General features: G+C 40.0%; 1 protein-coding gene across 1 annotated transcript in view; it reads right to left on the bottom strand.

The window, feature by feature from the left end:
* BRME1 (break repair meiotic recombinase recruitment factor 1) overlaps positions 1 to 16,396 on the bottom strand; it is a 43,216-nt gene that overhangs the window by 6,030 nt on the left and 20,790 nt on the right. Inside the window, 1 exon segment of the mRNA XM_072602131.1 lies at positions 3,022 to 3,152. Coding sequence (XP_072458232.1) covers positions 3,022 to 3,152 — 131 coding nt within the window.

The following is a 16,396-nucleotide window of genomic DNA, read 5'->3' as shown; positions in this document are numbered from 1 at the left end:
TCTTCTGAGAGATAACTTGGTTTAGTGCAGGGGTGGCGAAGCTGTGGCCTTGAGGCCACATGTGACCTTCTAGGTCCTTGCATGAGGCCTTTTGACTGAGTCCAAGTTTTATAGAACAATTTATAGAACAAATTCCCTTTTATGAAGGGAATTTGTTCTGTGAAGTTTGGATTCAAAGGGCTGCATTTGAGGGCCTAGAAAGCCTTGAGGCCACAGGTTCCCCACCCTTGGTTTAGTGGATAAAGGGTTGGATTTGATGTCAGGAAGATCTGAGTTCAAATTCTGTCAATGACACTTAGTAGCTGTGTGACCATGGGCAAGTCACATTATTTCCCTGTACCTCAGCTTCTTCATCTGTAGTCCCTAATTCACAGAATTGTAGTCCTAATTAATGTACTTTGTAAACCTTAAAGCATCATATCAATGTTAGCTGTTAGGTTCTTTTCTTTTACATGGAATAAATATATTTTTGGTTAAAAAAAGAGAAAGGTATCTATACATTGAATATCTGTCACTAATTTGACAGCACTTCTTCCAGGAAATACAGGTAGATGGAAGGGATGCATGGAAGTGATGGGAGGAATGTGGGGCCCTCAGAACTGTGTGGGATAGAGAGAGAGGAAGAGGTCAAGAGGGGCTGAGGAATAGGGATATCAAGGGGAAGCAACAAATATAAGCCTTGTCTGTTTCATTCTCGAGGGTTTCCCAAGCAGATGGGTTCTGAAGGGAAAGGCAGTATTGAGAGGGCACAGTCAATATTATGTATTTATGAGAAAGTCAGCCTTGAAACCGGGAAAACCCAGGTTCAAGTCCTACTTAAGACACATACTATGTGACCCTGGGAAGTCATTTCACTTCTCAAAGTCTTAAGAGTCCTTCTAAGACCCTCAGTTAGAGAAGATGCTGACTTGTACCGGTAGAGAGTTTCCTCAGCCTGGAGTTCTATATACGAGTGAAGTCACAGTCCAGGGCCTGTCCCATTTGGGACCTAACTTACATATGCCTTCAGATGCCTGGAGGCAGAAATCATGACCCTTAAGTCATCTCTTCTCCAGGCTGAAGTATCTCTATTGCCTCCAATCCCTCCCTGTAGAGCATAGCTTGCAATCCTCTCACAACTTGATCACCTCCTCCAGAGAGGCTCTAGCTGGCAGTGTTCTTTCTAGCAGGTGATACCAAGAACATAGTCCAGAAGTATTCTGACCAAATTAGAAGACAGTGTGACAATGTCTGTCTTTACTCTGGATACTCCATTTCTATTAATGAAGCCCAAGATCACTTCAGTTCTTTTGCCTTCCAAGTCACACTGCTAGCTCATACTGAACTCACACACACTGAGCCCTTACCTTTCTTTTTCATATGAATTTCTTTCTAGCTAGAATTTGCAATCCTGAATTTACAGAGCTGGTTTTGTGAACCTTAGTGAAGGATTTTACGTAATTTACTAACATAGGGAGATAAAGGATACATTTTAGAAAGATTTACATGCAAATAGTTTAAATTAAATTTGTTTTTGAAGTTTAAAGGGATAAATTTTAGTTATCTGAAAAATTTAGTCATTTACAACACCCTTTTCCCTAAAAAGAATTGATAAATAGGTTCTCTTCTAAGCAAACTAGCTCACTATCACATGACCATGCCATATTATTCCAGCCTCCCTGCCTCTCTTCATGCTATTCTTTCTTCTCTCTACCCTGAATCTTTGTCTTTCTACTTTTCCAATCCCATCTAGCCTCCCGGGATCAGCAAGTCCCACTGCTTCCAGGATGCAGATCTTGTAGCTTATAGATGAGTTATGGAGAGAATCTCACCTCTGCCACTTATCACCTCCTTCACTTCCCCTCTGTAGGCTTTAAGTTCTACCTGTGTAAAATAAGGTGCCTAGATGATCGCTAAGGTCTTTTCTAGTTCTAAAATCCTATAATCTTATGACCATGACACATTCAAAGACAGAATAGCAAAACAAAGCAATTGATAATCAAGTGGCAAATTAACAGTACAGGCCACAACAAATATGAAAGGAATTCAGAAGACTGACCACTTCCTATTTGGAAAGGCTTCATTTATTTAATAATAGATTTAGGGCTTGAAGGGACTTTGTTATTCTTCAGTCCTGTCTGACTCTTTGTGACCCCGTTTAGGGTTTTCTTGGCAAAGATACTAGAGTGGTTTGCCATTTCCTTCTCCAGTTCATTTTACAGATGTGGAAACTAAAGCGAACAGGATTAAGTGACTTGCCCAGAGTCACACAGCTAGTAAGTGTCTGAGGCCTGATTTAAGTTCATGAAAATGAGTCTTCCTGATTTCAAGTCTGATGCTCTATCCACTTTACCACCTAGGTTCTCTGAAGGGATTTTAGGAAACATCTAATCCAATTCCATCCTGGTTAGTTAGTTTGTTCTTTTTTGAAGAGAAAGATCAGGAAAGAGATGTCATAACTTGTAAGTGAATTGGATTTGAGTGAAGGAGGGCTGTGTAAAGTCACCAGCCTTACTCTCCTCCAGAGCCATATGGGCCACTGGCAAGATATAGATTGGGACAACTGGAGATGGCCCTATATTCAGTGGAAGACCTTGGCCTTTAAGCCAAGGTCTTTCCCAAGGCTCAGTTTGTCTGAGGCAATGTCCATCTAGTGATTAAGGCTAGGTAAGAAATGAGGCAAAGAATGGTCTCTTCTACCTAGTCAAAAAAAAAGAAGAAAGAAAGAAACAAAAAGGAAACAAAAACAAAAAAAGATCAGGAGACCAAGAAGAGGCAAGTTAAGTGACTTTCTTGAGTCATCAAAGGTTAAAGGAGAGGTCAAAATTTGACCTAACAATGCCACTGTCCTACAGAAGCAGAATGGGGATACCCATGATTATGTAAGTAGAAGAGAAAGTCCAGAAAATCGGTTTCCTATATTAACAATCATCTAACTCCTAAACAAAAGCCCTTGAAGAAAGCAATCCCATAGCCTGGGCCTGGTCTCAAAGGGAAAGGCTCCCCTGGGAGCCCAGGATAGCTTTTCATTCTACCACTTACTTGTGCTGTAGCTTGTTATGGGAAAAAGGGCTTTTCAGGGCCATTGAAGCCTTTGATCCAACTTGTTCTTCATTGGGATGAGGATTTTTGCCAGGCAAGGAGGGAGCCAGTGTGTTCTCCACAGGAGATGCCTAGGAAAAGAGAACACATTAAAAAGACCACAAGTGTGAACAGCAGCTCAAAGCTGGGTACTTGGAGTGGGTACTTGGAGAATAGTCATTCAAACAAGCCTTCAAGTAGTAGTAGCCAGGTGCCCATGCCCTCTACTCTTACCCAACCAAAAATTAGGCTTGGGACGAACAGCAGTGAACATGAAAGAGCAGTGGGGGAAGGGAGAGGGGCTGAAAGGAAAAGAGGTGACCTGGTATGCACTGAACTGGAAGCAAAAGGACCTGGATTTGATACCCAGATTTGTTATTTACAACCTGGATGACCTTGGACAAGTTAGTTAAAGTCTTTGGATCTCAGGTTCCTGATCTATAAAATGGATTTGCACTACCTAGTCACAAAGGCAGTGTGGGAGGCAGAGATAAAATAGATGGCAGAGTAGAATAAAGAAGTGCAGTGAGCACGTACTTCCCACCCCCCTGCCAACTTCTCCAATGGATCTAGAAAATGCACCAGAACAAATCTTGATCAGAACATTAAAAAAATTCTTCTAGCCCATGTGGGAATAAGACAGAGAGGAAGGTCGGTGTACTCTGGGATCATGGTCTGACCCAGGGCATACAACAAATAAAAGCAAATAGATCCTAGATCTGATACAGAGGGACCTACATTTGTGTAGGGAGCGGGAACAAGAGTCACCTGGCACCTCTGTCATTCACTACTGAGTTTCAGGTCATGGATCCATGGCACACTATGGGGAACCTGTGCTTAGAGGTAGTATTCTAGGATAAGAAGCTGTCACAGGCTCTAGACTATGTACCAAGCAAGGGGCTAACTCAAAAGCAAGCAGCAGGTGTGGCCTGGACCAGAAGAGGTGAGCAGGGTCTCAGTTCCAGCTTTTAGCTGTCTGAAACCTATAGGACAATAACCAGAGAAGGAATCCCAGACCAAAGGGAAGCCTATAATTCCATCACTCTGAACTAGCAGAGCTTTGTAGATGGCTGAGAAGGCCTGAGTCCAGCAGCAAACCATTGAAACTTCAAATGAGACTGTTGCTCAAATTCAAACCTAGGTCCTAAACTGGAAGAGTTCAGATCAGGAGACAAGACTTTGCCCGATCAGATCACTTTGGGAGCACTGAATACTTGTAGGTCCCCAGTCTGATATACTCCTCCCAGAAGTGCACAGTCAGATCCAAAGTCAGGGATTAGGCTGGAAAGATAAAGGAACAAAATAAGAATTCCCCATAAAGAGTGACAGGGATGCTCAGACAAAAAGCCAAAAAGAAAAGAATGACTCTAAAACATTTACAAGCACAGCCTCAAAGGAAAACAGCTTGGGCTGGCCTTGTTGCTGCTTTCTTGGGGTACTGAGTATTGTTTTATTTCAGGATCTTGGGGACGGCTCAAGCTGGGAGCCCTACACATTCAACTAGAATTTCTGGAAGAGATGAAGTAAGAATGTTTTTTAAAAAGTTTTTGACCAATAAAGTGAGTGTTAAGAGGGAAAAATGGAAAAGAAATTAGAGCTAGGTAGGTGGAAGAAATAATTGGAAAGGTAATTAACAGGTGGCACAAGAGGTACAAAACTTTGCCAAACAACAAACTTCCTGATAATTAGAATGGACTAAAATAGAAGCTAATGACTCCACAAGACAAGAGATATTAAAACAAAAGATAAAAAAGAAGAAAACAGAAGCTATCTCACAGCAAAAACAAATGACCTAGAAAAGTTAGGGGAGAGATAATTTAGGAATCATTGGGCTGAAAACTATCACCAAAAAAAAAAAAAAAAAAAAGCTTAAACATCAGATTTCAAGATATCTTAAAAGAAAACTGTCCAGATCTCTTAGAACGGCAAGGTAAAGTGGAAAAGGAAAGATTCTCTTAGTCTCCCAGAAAGAAACGCCCAAATGAAAATTCCTGGAAACATTATAGCCAAAATCCAGAGCTCCCAGGTCAAAGAAAAAACATGACAAGCAGCCAGAAAGAAAATGCAACACAGTAGCGGCTAGGCCCTCCATTCAGGTGGCTCAGGAAGGAGAGGAGTGAGGGTCAGATCTCCACTCCCCCTCACGGGCTTGGGGGCTTAACTCTCTTCCATCGGTTCTAGCCCACACAAGATGGTGTTCCCCAAGTATAAGGAGGGTGGTCCCCAACATCCCAGTTCCATTTGACCATGAACAATCAGGTCAACTTTTACACTTCAGAAGGTCATAATCACAAATAAACAAACTTAATCCCTCAACTCAGGGAGACTTATCATGCTCCCTCCTGCAACATCTCAGTCCCTTGAGTGAAAAGAAGGATCAATTTCATAGTTTAGCTCAGTTTTCATAAAGCTCAGTCGCAGGTCCAAGTCTGGGGCTCAAGTCCCAGAACTCCTGGATTCTTCCGACTTCCATGCCACCTGCAATCCTGGCTCCAAGGTTGCCATGGCTCCAATTCCTAGTAGGATCACCTCTAGCACCTGAAACTGAAGAGAAGGAGGAATACAGAACAGAAACAAACAACCCCAGGCCCGTTTTCTAGAAGCACAGGAAGGCAAGTATGCTCAGGTGTCTCCATGTTAGAACTAGGCATGCCCAAAGAAGCCTGGGTTACAAAAGAATTCAGCTACTGAGTTGTCAGTTAGAATGACATATGATTTAGCAGTTCCCATAAAGGAGAGTTTGGAATAACATTCCAGAAAGCAATGGATAAAGACTTAAAACCAAGAACAACTTACCCAGCAAAATTAAGTATAATCACACAGAGAGAAAAATGGATCTTTAATGAAATAGAAGATTTCCAAATAGTACCAATAAAAGACCAGAGATTTTTTCAAACACATGAATGAAGAGAAATACAGAAAGGTCAACATGACTGAATAATCATAAAGAACTAAACAAGGAAAACTGCCTAAAACCTAATATGGGAAGACAATACATGTATCCCCTTTGGACCCAAATTATTATCAGGAATCACAGAGAGAGTCCAATTAGATAGAAGGTCTGGAAGTGGTTCTGTAATATCTTGATCATCTTAAAAGGAGAATGGAAAGAGAAGGAAAAAGGAATAAACTTTGCGGGGGAAAGGGGAGGAAGGTTAGGGAAAATTTTCTCTCATAACTGAGATATGCAAGTAGAAGGCTATAAAAACGAGCAAGAAGTTGGGGAGCAGCTGACAGTTGAACCCCATTCTCATCTGAACTGGTCAAAAGAGGAAAGGATACACACACATACAAATACATGTGGGCACACTCACAGAAGTATAGAAATACATTTTTGCCCAATAGGAAAGTAGGAGAAAAAGGGAAGAAGGGAGAAAGGAGAATAAGAGAAGGGGTAAATTAGGGAGGGGGGAATTAATCCTAAGCAAAATAAACTTTAAATTTGCACAAAAATATTTATAGTTATTTTTGCAGTAGCAAATAATTAGAAACTAATGGGGAATTAGAAATTAACATCAGCTGGGGAATGGCTAAACAAGTTATGGTATCTAAATGTGATTGAGTCCTATAAGAAGGAGTTATGATAAAAATGCTATTTGTTTTCAGGGAAAGAACTGATGGAATATGAATGCAGAGCAAAGCATACCTTTTTAAACTTCATTTTTTTGATCTGTGTTTTCTTTCACAACATGACTAACATGGAAATATATTTTGCACGAATATACATGTAAAAAAAAGAAATAAAGAATGGATGGGATGGATGATTTCAAAGAAACCTGGGAAAATTTTTATGAATTGATAGTCAATTGAGCAGAACAAGAAGAACAATTTATATGACAACAATATTTTAAAGACAAACAACTCTAAAAAATTTAGGACCTGTGATCAACACAATGACCAATCACAATTCCAGAGAACTCATGATGAAACATGATACCCACCTCCTGATAGAAAAGTGAAGGTCTGAGAGGGCAGAATGAGATATGTTTTTGTTTTTGTTTTTTGTGCACAAGGTCAATGCAGAAGTTTGTTTTCCTTGACTACATATATTTATAACAGGGGTTTTAGTTTTCTTTTTCTCTCAGTTGAGGTGGAGAGGAGGGAGAGAAGGTGGATTTCTGGTAATTTAAAAAAAATATATTTCATATATATTTATATATATAATAAAAAATCCTTTTAAAAAAGGCATTGTGGTATAGTGAAAAGAATATTAGATTCATGTACTATGTCCAACACTTACTGTGTGGCCATAGCTAAGTCATTAATATTCTCTGAGCCTCACTTTTCTCATCTCTAAAATGGGAATAAAAATATTTCTGTTACCTACCCAATAACTTCACAAGTTATTGTGATGAAAGCACTTTGTAAACCTTAGAACATTAAAATTTTTGAGTTATTATTACTGTAATACATACTCCTTGTGTGCTCCCACGCAATGAAAAATATTAGCCACATCTGGTTCATACTTCCCCAAAAGACAAGCTAAACTAAACACTTAGAAAATATTATTTACTAATCAAAGAGCAAATGTTGAATCTGATTTCAGATCCAGAAGGACCCTATGCTAACTTCTAATTTACTTCAAACCTTTTCTGTTTATTCTGAGTTACTGGATATAAAGGTGGCAAAGAGAGTTATTATTCTATTTTTTTATATCCTTCCAAAGACCCTTTAGTCTGGCTAGGCTGACACTGTGTTCTTTAAACATGCAGGGAGATAGCTGTCATTTCTTTTAAAAACTAGTCGAGGTGGTTGGAATGACGCAGAATGCAGTATCCGAGTCAATCATCTGATGGTGCCCTAATGAGCAGTGCACTCTGCCTTAACACTGGACTCTCCAACTTTCCAGAGCTGCACTGCACACTAGGACCACTAGAGGGCGCTCAAGGCATGAGCTACTTGCCCCCCAATCCCTGAAATGGCTGCCGGCCACTTTCAGTCCTTCCTGAAAACTGCACCCCCATTCCCCCTCCCCCGCCCCGCTCTGTGCTCACACCTCGGGAATAAAAATATTAAAACAGTAACTTCTACAATTATCACTGTCTCAGTTCTCTCTTTACTCTCTTCTGGATAGTTTCTAATTCCAGGTTTTGACGCTGCTTTCTCCTTCTCCCTTTCCGTGGCCATCCCCCAAATTTCTCTCCTGACCCTCCTTCTCTCTACACATTATCTCACTTGGTGCTTGGGTGATCTCATTAGCAACCATGGATTCAATTACCATCCATCTCTATGCAGATAATTCTCAGATTTTATCTAGCCCAGTTTAGTCTCTTCTAACTTTTAGTCTTGCATCTTCACCTGCCTATTAGATATTTTGAACTGGACGTCTTGTAGACATCTTAAACTCAATAGGTCCAAAACAGAATTCATATCTTTTCTTCTTAACTTTCCTCTTCCAGACTTTCCTATTTCTGTGGCAGGTACACCACCCATCCAGTCAAACAGGTTACAATTTTGGGGTCTTCTTGACTCCACACCCTCTCTCATATATCACTTCCCATCGTCAAGTCTTGTTATTTCTACCTTCTTAACCTCTGTCCCCTTCTCTCCACTCACACAACCTTACTTGTTAGTGCAAGCTCTCACTACCTCACACCTGGACTATTACAATAAACTGTTGGTTAGTCTCCCTGTCTCAAGTCTCTCCAGTCCAATCTATCCTCCACTCAACTGTCAAAGTGATCTTAAAACGTAAGTCTTACCATGTCACCCCACCCCCAAACTCTACCCACCCAATAAACTCCTTATTACCTCCAAGTCAAATAAAAATCTTCTGTTTGGGTCTTAAAAAACCTTCACAGCCTGACTCCCTATCTTCTCAGTCTTCTTATAATTTTGTCTCCTCTACTACTTGGTGACTCAGTGACACTGGCCATCTTATTGTTCCTTGAACACTGTACTCCATAGCTCTACTCTGATTTTCTCCGTTCTCATCTAGACCTCCTGAATTACATACATGGCCTCCTTCAAGACACTCTAAATCCTCCCTTCTGAAATAGTCCTTTCCCAGTCCCTTTTCCCTAGTTTCTTGCCTCACAAATTACCTTTCATTTCCCTATATATATCTTGTATGTACATAGTTGTTTGCATACTGCCTCCCCATTAGAATGGAATTCCTTGAGGGCAGGAACTATGTTTTTATCTTTCTTTATATCCCCAGTGTTTAGCAGAGTGCCTAGCACATAGGAAGTACTTTATAAATGCCTGTTGACTAACTGACTGACTGACTCTCCTCTGTACCCGCTGGTCCAAACATATATCATATAGGTAATTAGCGTTTTAATATTTGTTAAACTGAAATTTAAGTAAAACTGAGACTCTCTTTCCTGCCACTCTTAGATCATGATTTCTTTCTTTCCTATTTCTCTTCTGTGCTTGAAAATACTCTCCGTACAAACTCCTGTAACTTATGGAATATCGAAAAAGGGGAAGAACAGTTGCTTAAAACATTTCTCAGTAATAAAAGAAGGTGAGGCAGCAAAGATTCTCATTGGTTCAATGGCTGTTAAGTAGGATTCATCAGGGTGCCCTGGGCAAAAGCTAATTGTGGTGTTTTCTCCCAGCCCCCTAGTCCTTTAATACTTATTTCTTTCCCTGTCATGTTGGTGGTATCCTGACTCCCTTCAGAAGTTCCAAAAGAGGACAGTTAAATACAGTCATTCTTCTCTTACAGGTCCTCTGTCATAGGGGATTACTACTATCCCCATGATAGTCCCTTTATAGTGAAAAAAAGATCCTAGATGCTACAATCTATTCTACCTTCATCCCACTCAGAAGTTCAGAGGTCAAGGCCTGACAGCTGGGGAGAAGGAAGAAACCTAGGATGGGAGGAATAAGATAGAGCAGTCGGTTTTTTAAGTGTATAGGCCTTACAAAGCAAACACTTTTGGTTGTAAAGGTTTTCTGGGAACTAGTTCAGGTACATAGTAGCTGGAAAACATTGTTCTAGATGACTCATACTTATCAAGTCACTGCTGGAACTGACAATAAAACCTAGGAATCCTAATTTCCAGATGATTGTTACCATCATCAACTACTCAAACTGCATCCTCTTTCCTTATCATTCATCTTTACCAAAGCATAATAGTTAAAAAAAAAAAAAGAAGTACCATTTAACCATCCTAGGGTGAAGTTAGGATTTAGCATACTACCAGAGCAACCTTACCAAACTGAGTCAGGACTGTTTCACAGGAAACCCTTCTACCCACTAGTTGGGGAAGGAAAGATTTCTGTTCCCCTCTCCAACTGAATTTGCTCCTTTGTAAGTCAATACAAAGGAATACCCGGATTCACAATAACAGAAGCAGTCAAATTATCCCCATATCATTCATCCTCAGCGAGGTGTAAATTCATATACAGTAGCACAGGAAATATCCTTAGCCTTCTCAATGAAGCATTAATGGGAATAACCTTATCCTCTATAGAGGAAAGTTAGACAAGTTCCCCAAAATGCTCACTGCCAATTAATTATCCTCTAGAACTACTCTGCCCTCTGAAGTCACAGAAAGGTGAAGAGTAAGCCTACCACATTAAATACTCAATTTGTAATAGGCTAAATGACACCTGGAAAAATGTGATTATTTTTTCAAGGTTGGACTCTGCTGTACTCTAGCCCTTCAGTAAGAAATAGAAGCAGAAAATCTATTTACTCCTCTACCTGAGCTAGTCCTGTTCCTTCCCTTTGGGCACTGAGCTGAGAGACCAGACTGCCCTGACTTGTTCAAATACACACACATAAATTATCATTTTAAAACAATAATACCCAATCGACAGACTTTGTGTTGGTCCAACAGACTTGCTATCCCACTAAAATGAAGGACAGCTACTGCCTTATTAAGTTTCCTTCAGTTCATGGTCTAAAGCTGGCCTTCACTACCTGTGACCTGCTAAAGGTCTAAAGCAATAATCTCCTAAATTTTCTGTCTGTGCAGCCATCAGTAAAAAATTTTTGAGCATACCCCCCCACCATAGATGCATATTTACTTATTTATAAATTATATACATTATAAAATTTATACAAAAATATAAAATTTAAAAGTATGAAAGGTGAAATAATATTTGATCTTAAAGTCAAGTTATTGAACAGGGGTGTGACTTGGTCAGAACTATACTTCAGGAAAATCACTTTGGCATCTGTGAGGGATACTTTGAAGGGAAAGACTTGAGGCAAGTAGGCCAATTAGGAGACTATTACAATAGTCTAGCTGGGAGATGATGAGGGTTTGAACTAAAGTGGTAGCCATGTAAGCAGAGATAGAGAGATGTTAGAGATATTGTGGAGGAATATATGGCAACATGTAACAACTGCCTGGATATTTGGAGATAAGGGAAAATGAAAAGTCAGAGATAACATTAAGGTTACAAATCTGAGTGCCCGTAAAGATAGTAATACTTTCAATAAGGTAAAAATAGGGAAGTTCAACAGAGAGGTGAATTTGGGGAGAAAATCATATAATGAGGGTACAGTGATACTTATTCCTTGTACACAACACTCTGTCTCCCAACTTGATACTGGCTTTCCTTTCCCCCCATGCCTGGAACTTTCTTCCTCCTCATCTTAGTGTCCCAAAGGCCCACCTTCTGCAAGCAGCTTTTCCTTCTCCTCTTCAACCCTTAGAGCTTCCCCTCTTACATTACCTAAAATTTATCCTGTAAATATTTTGTTTGTACATAGCTGTTTGCATGCTGCCTCCCCCATCAGGCTGTGAGCTCAAGAACAGGAGATGTTTTCTGCCCTTCTTTGTAACTCTAGTGCTTAGTACACTTCCTGGCACATAACAGGCACTTAACAAATGCTTGTTGATTTGACTGGACTGAAATGAATACTGCAGCTCACCCATGCCTGTTCATCCTGTGGGATTCACCCTGTCCTACCCAAAACAAAAAAGGGGTGGGTGGTTATTTTACTCTTTGGTTATAGGGTATACTGTGGGGGCGGGGGAAGTCAGCAGGAATTTTCCCAACAGCACCTGAACTGCTGTTAATAACCCAGGAATGGGCATGCTGAGAGGCCAATACTGGACTCAGAAGTAAAGGACGGGGTTTGGAGTTTACATAATAGGGGGAAGGGTTGGAATAGGGAAGTACTGGGGAACAGTGGTAGATGCAGGTGTGTCAGAGATATCATTAAGAGCTGAGATGCAACTTATCTTCCCAACCTTAGTTAATCACACACCCCTTGGGATCATGCCATGGCCCTCAGTTTAGAAACCAATGGCCTAGAGGACTAGTACCTAAAGAGAAGAGAGAAGGGTGTCATCAAACGTTGAGGTCTTTCAGCAAAGAAGACATTACTCATTTGTTCAGCAACTATCAAGACAAAGGGCTGGACCAGATTAGATAAAATGTTCTTTCAGCCCAAGTATTCTCTGAAAGTATTGCAGCGTTCAGCAAGTTGTGCTCTTAAGTAACACTTGATTTATAACAAATTACAAGGAAAAAAGTAGTCAAGGCAGGTAAAAAGCAGATTAACTTTTAGTTTTCTCTTATTCTCTTGTCCTCTTCCCACTTCCTAATCTTTTGAAGGTACCTTCCAACTTTCTCCTCCAAATAGAATTCTTATGAATGCTTAGGAATGCTCTCTTATTCTGTGTTCCCACCATGCAAGTAATTGTTAACAACGTAAAGTGTTTATGACATCTTCTTTTTAAAACAAGATTTAAATTAAGATAAAATTAAAGAGATTTTAATATCAGAACTTTAGGTCTCAGCCAAACTCCTGAAATTACAAATAATATTACCAATAATGAGAGTTTGTCAGGACAACCTGATCAATTTCATAGATATTATAGGGAAATGAACATTTTGGGGGAGAGAGATTACATCTCCCTTTGGAGAGTATGCACAAGCCCCTTGATACCTCACTGAAAAACTTGAGAAAATTTCTTAATTTCTTTCCAATCCCAGATAAAATTCTGCCTTCTACAGGCACCCTTTGACAACTCCTCTTCATTTTAGTGCCTTCCTTTGATTGATTCTTATTTATCCGGCATAGAGTTTTTTTATACATAGTTCTTTGGATATTTTCTCTCCCATTAGATTATAAGCCCCCTGAGGGCAGGAGACTATCTTTTGCCTCTTTTTGTATCCCTAGTGCTTAACAGTGCCTAGCACATAATAGGCCTTAAATAAATGTTTATCGACTACCTGACTAGATCCCCACTCATGCTTCATTGAAGATGATGACATAATGTTATAGAGGACCAAAAACCTAGACACCACCCTTTGCTACTACTCTGAGGTATCTGGAAGGTGTAGGTCCAATGGGAAAGACAGTTATCTCTCTGACTCCAAATTCATTTCCCATCAAAGAGGAGTCTTAGAGTAGGACCACTAAGTCCCTAGGATAAACATGAGACTCTCTAGACTGACAACAGATTACCCCTTTAGAGACCTGAAGTTTGTTTTCCTTCCAGAAAGGAAAAAAGAATGGTATTAACTATTTGTTGTCTACTACAAATCCTTTATGATGTTCTGCATTTTCTGTGGGCTAAAGTGAAGGCTGCAATTTACCTGATGCTCATTGTTACCTTCAGTCCTTACACGGAAACTGGGGACCTTTTTACACATATCTCTAAAGATCTGGACATGAGTAATATTCTGAAGTTCCCAGAAGAAAAACTGTGTGATAGAAAAACAAACCACAGAAAAGGAATTTGGGAACAGCCAGTCCTAGGAGTGAAACTAGTCCATGTAAGCCCAAAACTTTGGGTGCTAGACCACAGGTTCCAGTAATAATATCACATTGTGGGAAGCCAAGATAGTCAGGAGAAAAGAGATGAAAAGGGACAACATTCCAGGCATGGGGGAAAGTCAGTGAAAATGCGTGAGTTCAGGAAATAGGAGTAATTGTTTTGAGGAATAGCGAGGTTGTGTAGGGAAGTAAGGTGCAAGAAGAGTAGAAAGATAGGAGAACAGGTTATAAAGGGCTTTGAACACAAAAGATTTTTATATTTAATCCTGGAGGTGACAGGGAACCACTGGAGTTTTTTGAGTAAGGGAGTGACATGGTTGAACCGACACTTTAGGAAAATCATTTTGGTGGCTAAAGGGAGGATAGATTAGAGTAGAGAGATTTGAAGAAGACCCACCACCAAGCTACTGCAATTGTCTAGACATGAGGTGACAAGAGCACCAGGGTGGTGGCAACATTAGAGAAAAGATGGAGACATATAGGAAAGATGGCTAACAAGGCAGAAATCACAAGTTTTGTTTAGATATGGGGTAGGGGGAGAAAGACTGGACAGTGAAGGATGACACCAAAATTGCAATCCTGAATGACTAGGATAGTTGTACTCTCCATTGAAATAGGAAAATTAGAAAGAAGAGAGAGCTTGGGGGTAAAGATAATGAGTTCTGTTTTGGACCTTGTTAAGGTTTCATGTTGTGTTGTGGGAGTAATCTCAAAGAATTCTAAGTCAGATCACCTTTAATCTAAGTATAGGCATTTATTAAGGACTGATGTCCCTCAGAAGTGGGCTAGGTTCCAAGAGGAACTAGTAACTTAGTAAGACAAGACAGGCAATTTTATAGTGTAACAGTGCTGATCACACAACAGAAATTATGAATATTAAAAAGGCAGGAGAGGTTTGTTAAGGGATTAAGTAATAGGGAGGGGTCCCTTCTGTGGTTTGGTGGTCAAACATCCTGATTGTGCTGCCCTCTGATTGGTTAGCTATTGTGATCCTCTCTGGTCAAGATGGATAGATAGGTACTGTGGTCCTGTCTTGGGCTAGATGGATGAAGTGATTGTGATTGAGTACAAGGACACACCTGTTCAAATATGTGAACTGGATCTGGGGGCAGTGACTAGCTAGGGGCAATGGCTATATTGAGTCTAGGGGCAGCTTTATTAGGATTCTATCAGACCTGATGAGTTTAAGATGTCTACAAGACATTCAGTTTGAGATGTCTGATAGGCAGTTGGAGGTTAGGAGAAAATTAGAGCTTGATAAGCAGATTAGAGAATCATCTGCATAGAAATGATAACTGAATCACTGGAAGCTGATAAAATCACCAAATGAAATAGCACAGGAGAAGAAAAGAAGGCATAGCATACAGTCTTGGGGGACATTAACTATTAGTGTGTGTGACCTGGATTTAGATCCAGCAAAGAAGACTGAGAAGCAATGGTTGGACAAGTAGAAGAACCAGGAGAGAGTAATGTCTAGAAAACCTGGAGAGAAGAGAGTGTCAAGGAAAAGAGGATGATTGACAGTGTCAAAGTCTCCAGACAGCTCAACAAGGATAAGGATTAAGAAAAGGTCACTAGATTTGGCATCTTAAAAAAGCACTGGTAACTTTGCAGGGGAGCAGTTTCAGTTGAATAATGATATTGGAAGCCAAGTTACAAAGAATTAAGAAGAAAGTGAGAGAGAAGGAAGTAGAGGCACTGACTACAGATGGCCTTCAAGAAGTTTAGCCATTAAAAGGAGAGATATTGAATAACAGTTAGCTGGGCTGAGTGAATCAAATGAAGGTAGGGGAGAGGTGGGCATGTTTTAGGTCATTGGAAACAAGTCAGTAGACAGGGAGAAAATAAAGGTTAATAAGAGGAAGGATGATAGAGTAGACAATATTCAGGAGAAGATGGCATGGAATAGGATCATTTGTGCATGTAGAGAAGTTCACCTTGGTCAACCTGATAAGATAAACCTTTTTCCCACTCTACAGATGAGGAAATTGAGACTCAAATATATAAAGTATTCTGCCTATCACTGCAATGTAAAGTAAATTACAGGAGGCATGTGTATAGCAGTTTATGCTTGGTGAATGAACATGAGGTAAGGCTGGGCCCTGAATGCAGTTCTAGTCCTAGCTTATGTCACTATGGTGTCTTAGTCAGGGCTTGCTTTACTAATTTGAACAAGGGATGAATCAAGAAGATCCAGACAAGCATTTGTTGACTGCAAGATCCTGGAAACAGAAAGATGAATTGTATTCCAGTATGTCCTGATTTATCAAGTGACCAGGGATCTTTCACTCATCCTATATGAGATGTACCAAATACAATGCTTCCACTTGTCCAGGCAAGTAAGCACAGATGGCTGGCACTGAGTCAACAGCAATAAAAGCCAACATTTGTTTAGCTTTGTTCTTGTTCTGTTGGTGGCTGTTAGATCCTTAAAGGAAGTGAAATCCCAAAAGAAACCCAACAGGACTAAAACAACTGTCTTCCAGAAACAAGGAATCAAGTGTTTAGCTAATTCTCTTTTCCTATCAATGATATCCTTTTCTGGGATCTGATACTTACATGTTTTCCACATGAAAGTATCATGCTGATGTCTCACAACAGTCAATCATAAAGCAAAGGTCTAAATAAATTATTTATTCTAGA

The sequence above is a fragment of the Notamacropus eugenii genome, chromosome 4, assembly GCF_028372415.1.
Source record: "Notamacropus eugenii isolate mMacEug1 chromosome 4, mMacEug1.pri_v2, whole genome shotgun sequence".
Lineage (NCBI taxonomy): Eukaryota > Metazoa > Chordata > Mammalia > Diprotodontia > Macropodidae > Notamacropus > Notamacropus eugenii.
Note: the sequence above shows the minus strand (reverse complement) of the source record. Positions and strands in the feature narration are given on the sequence as shown.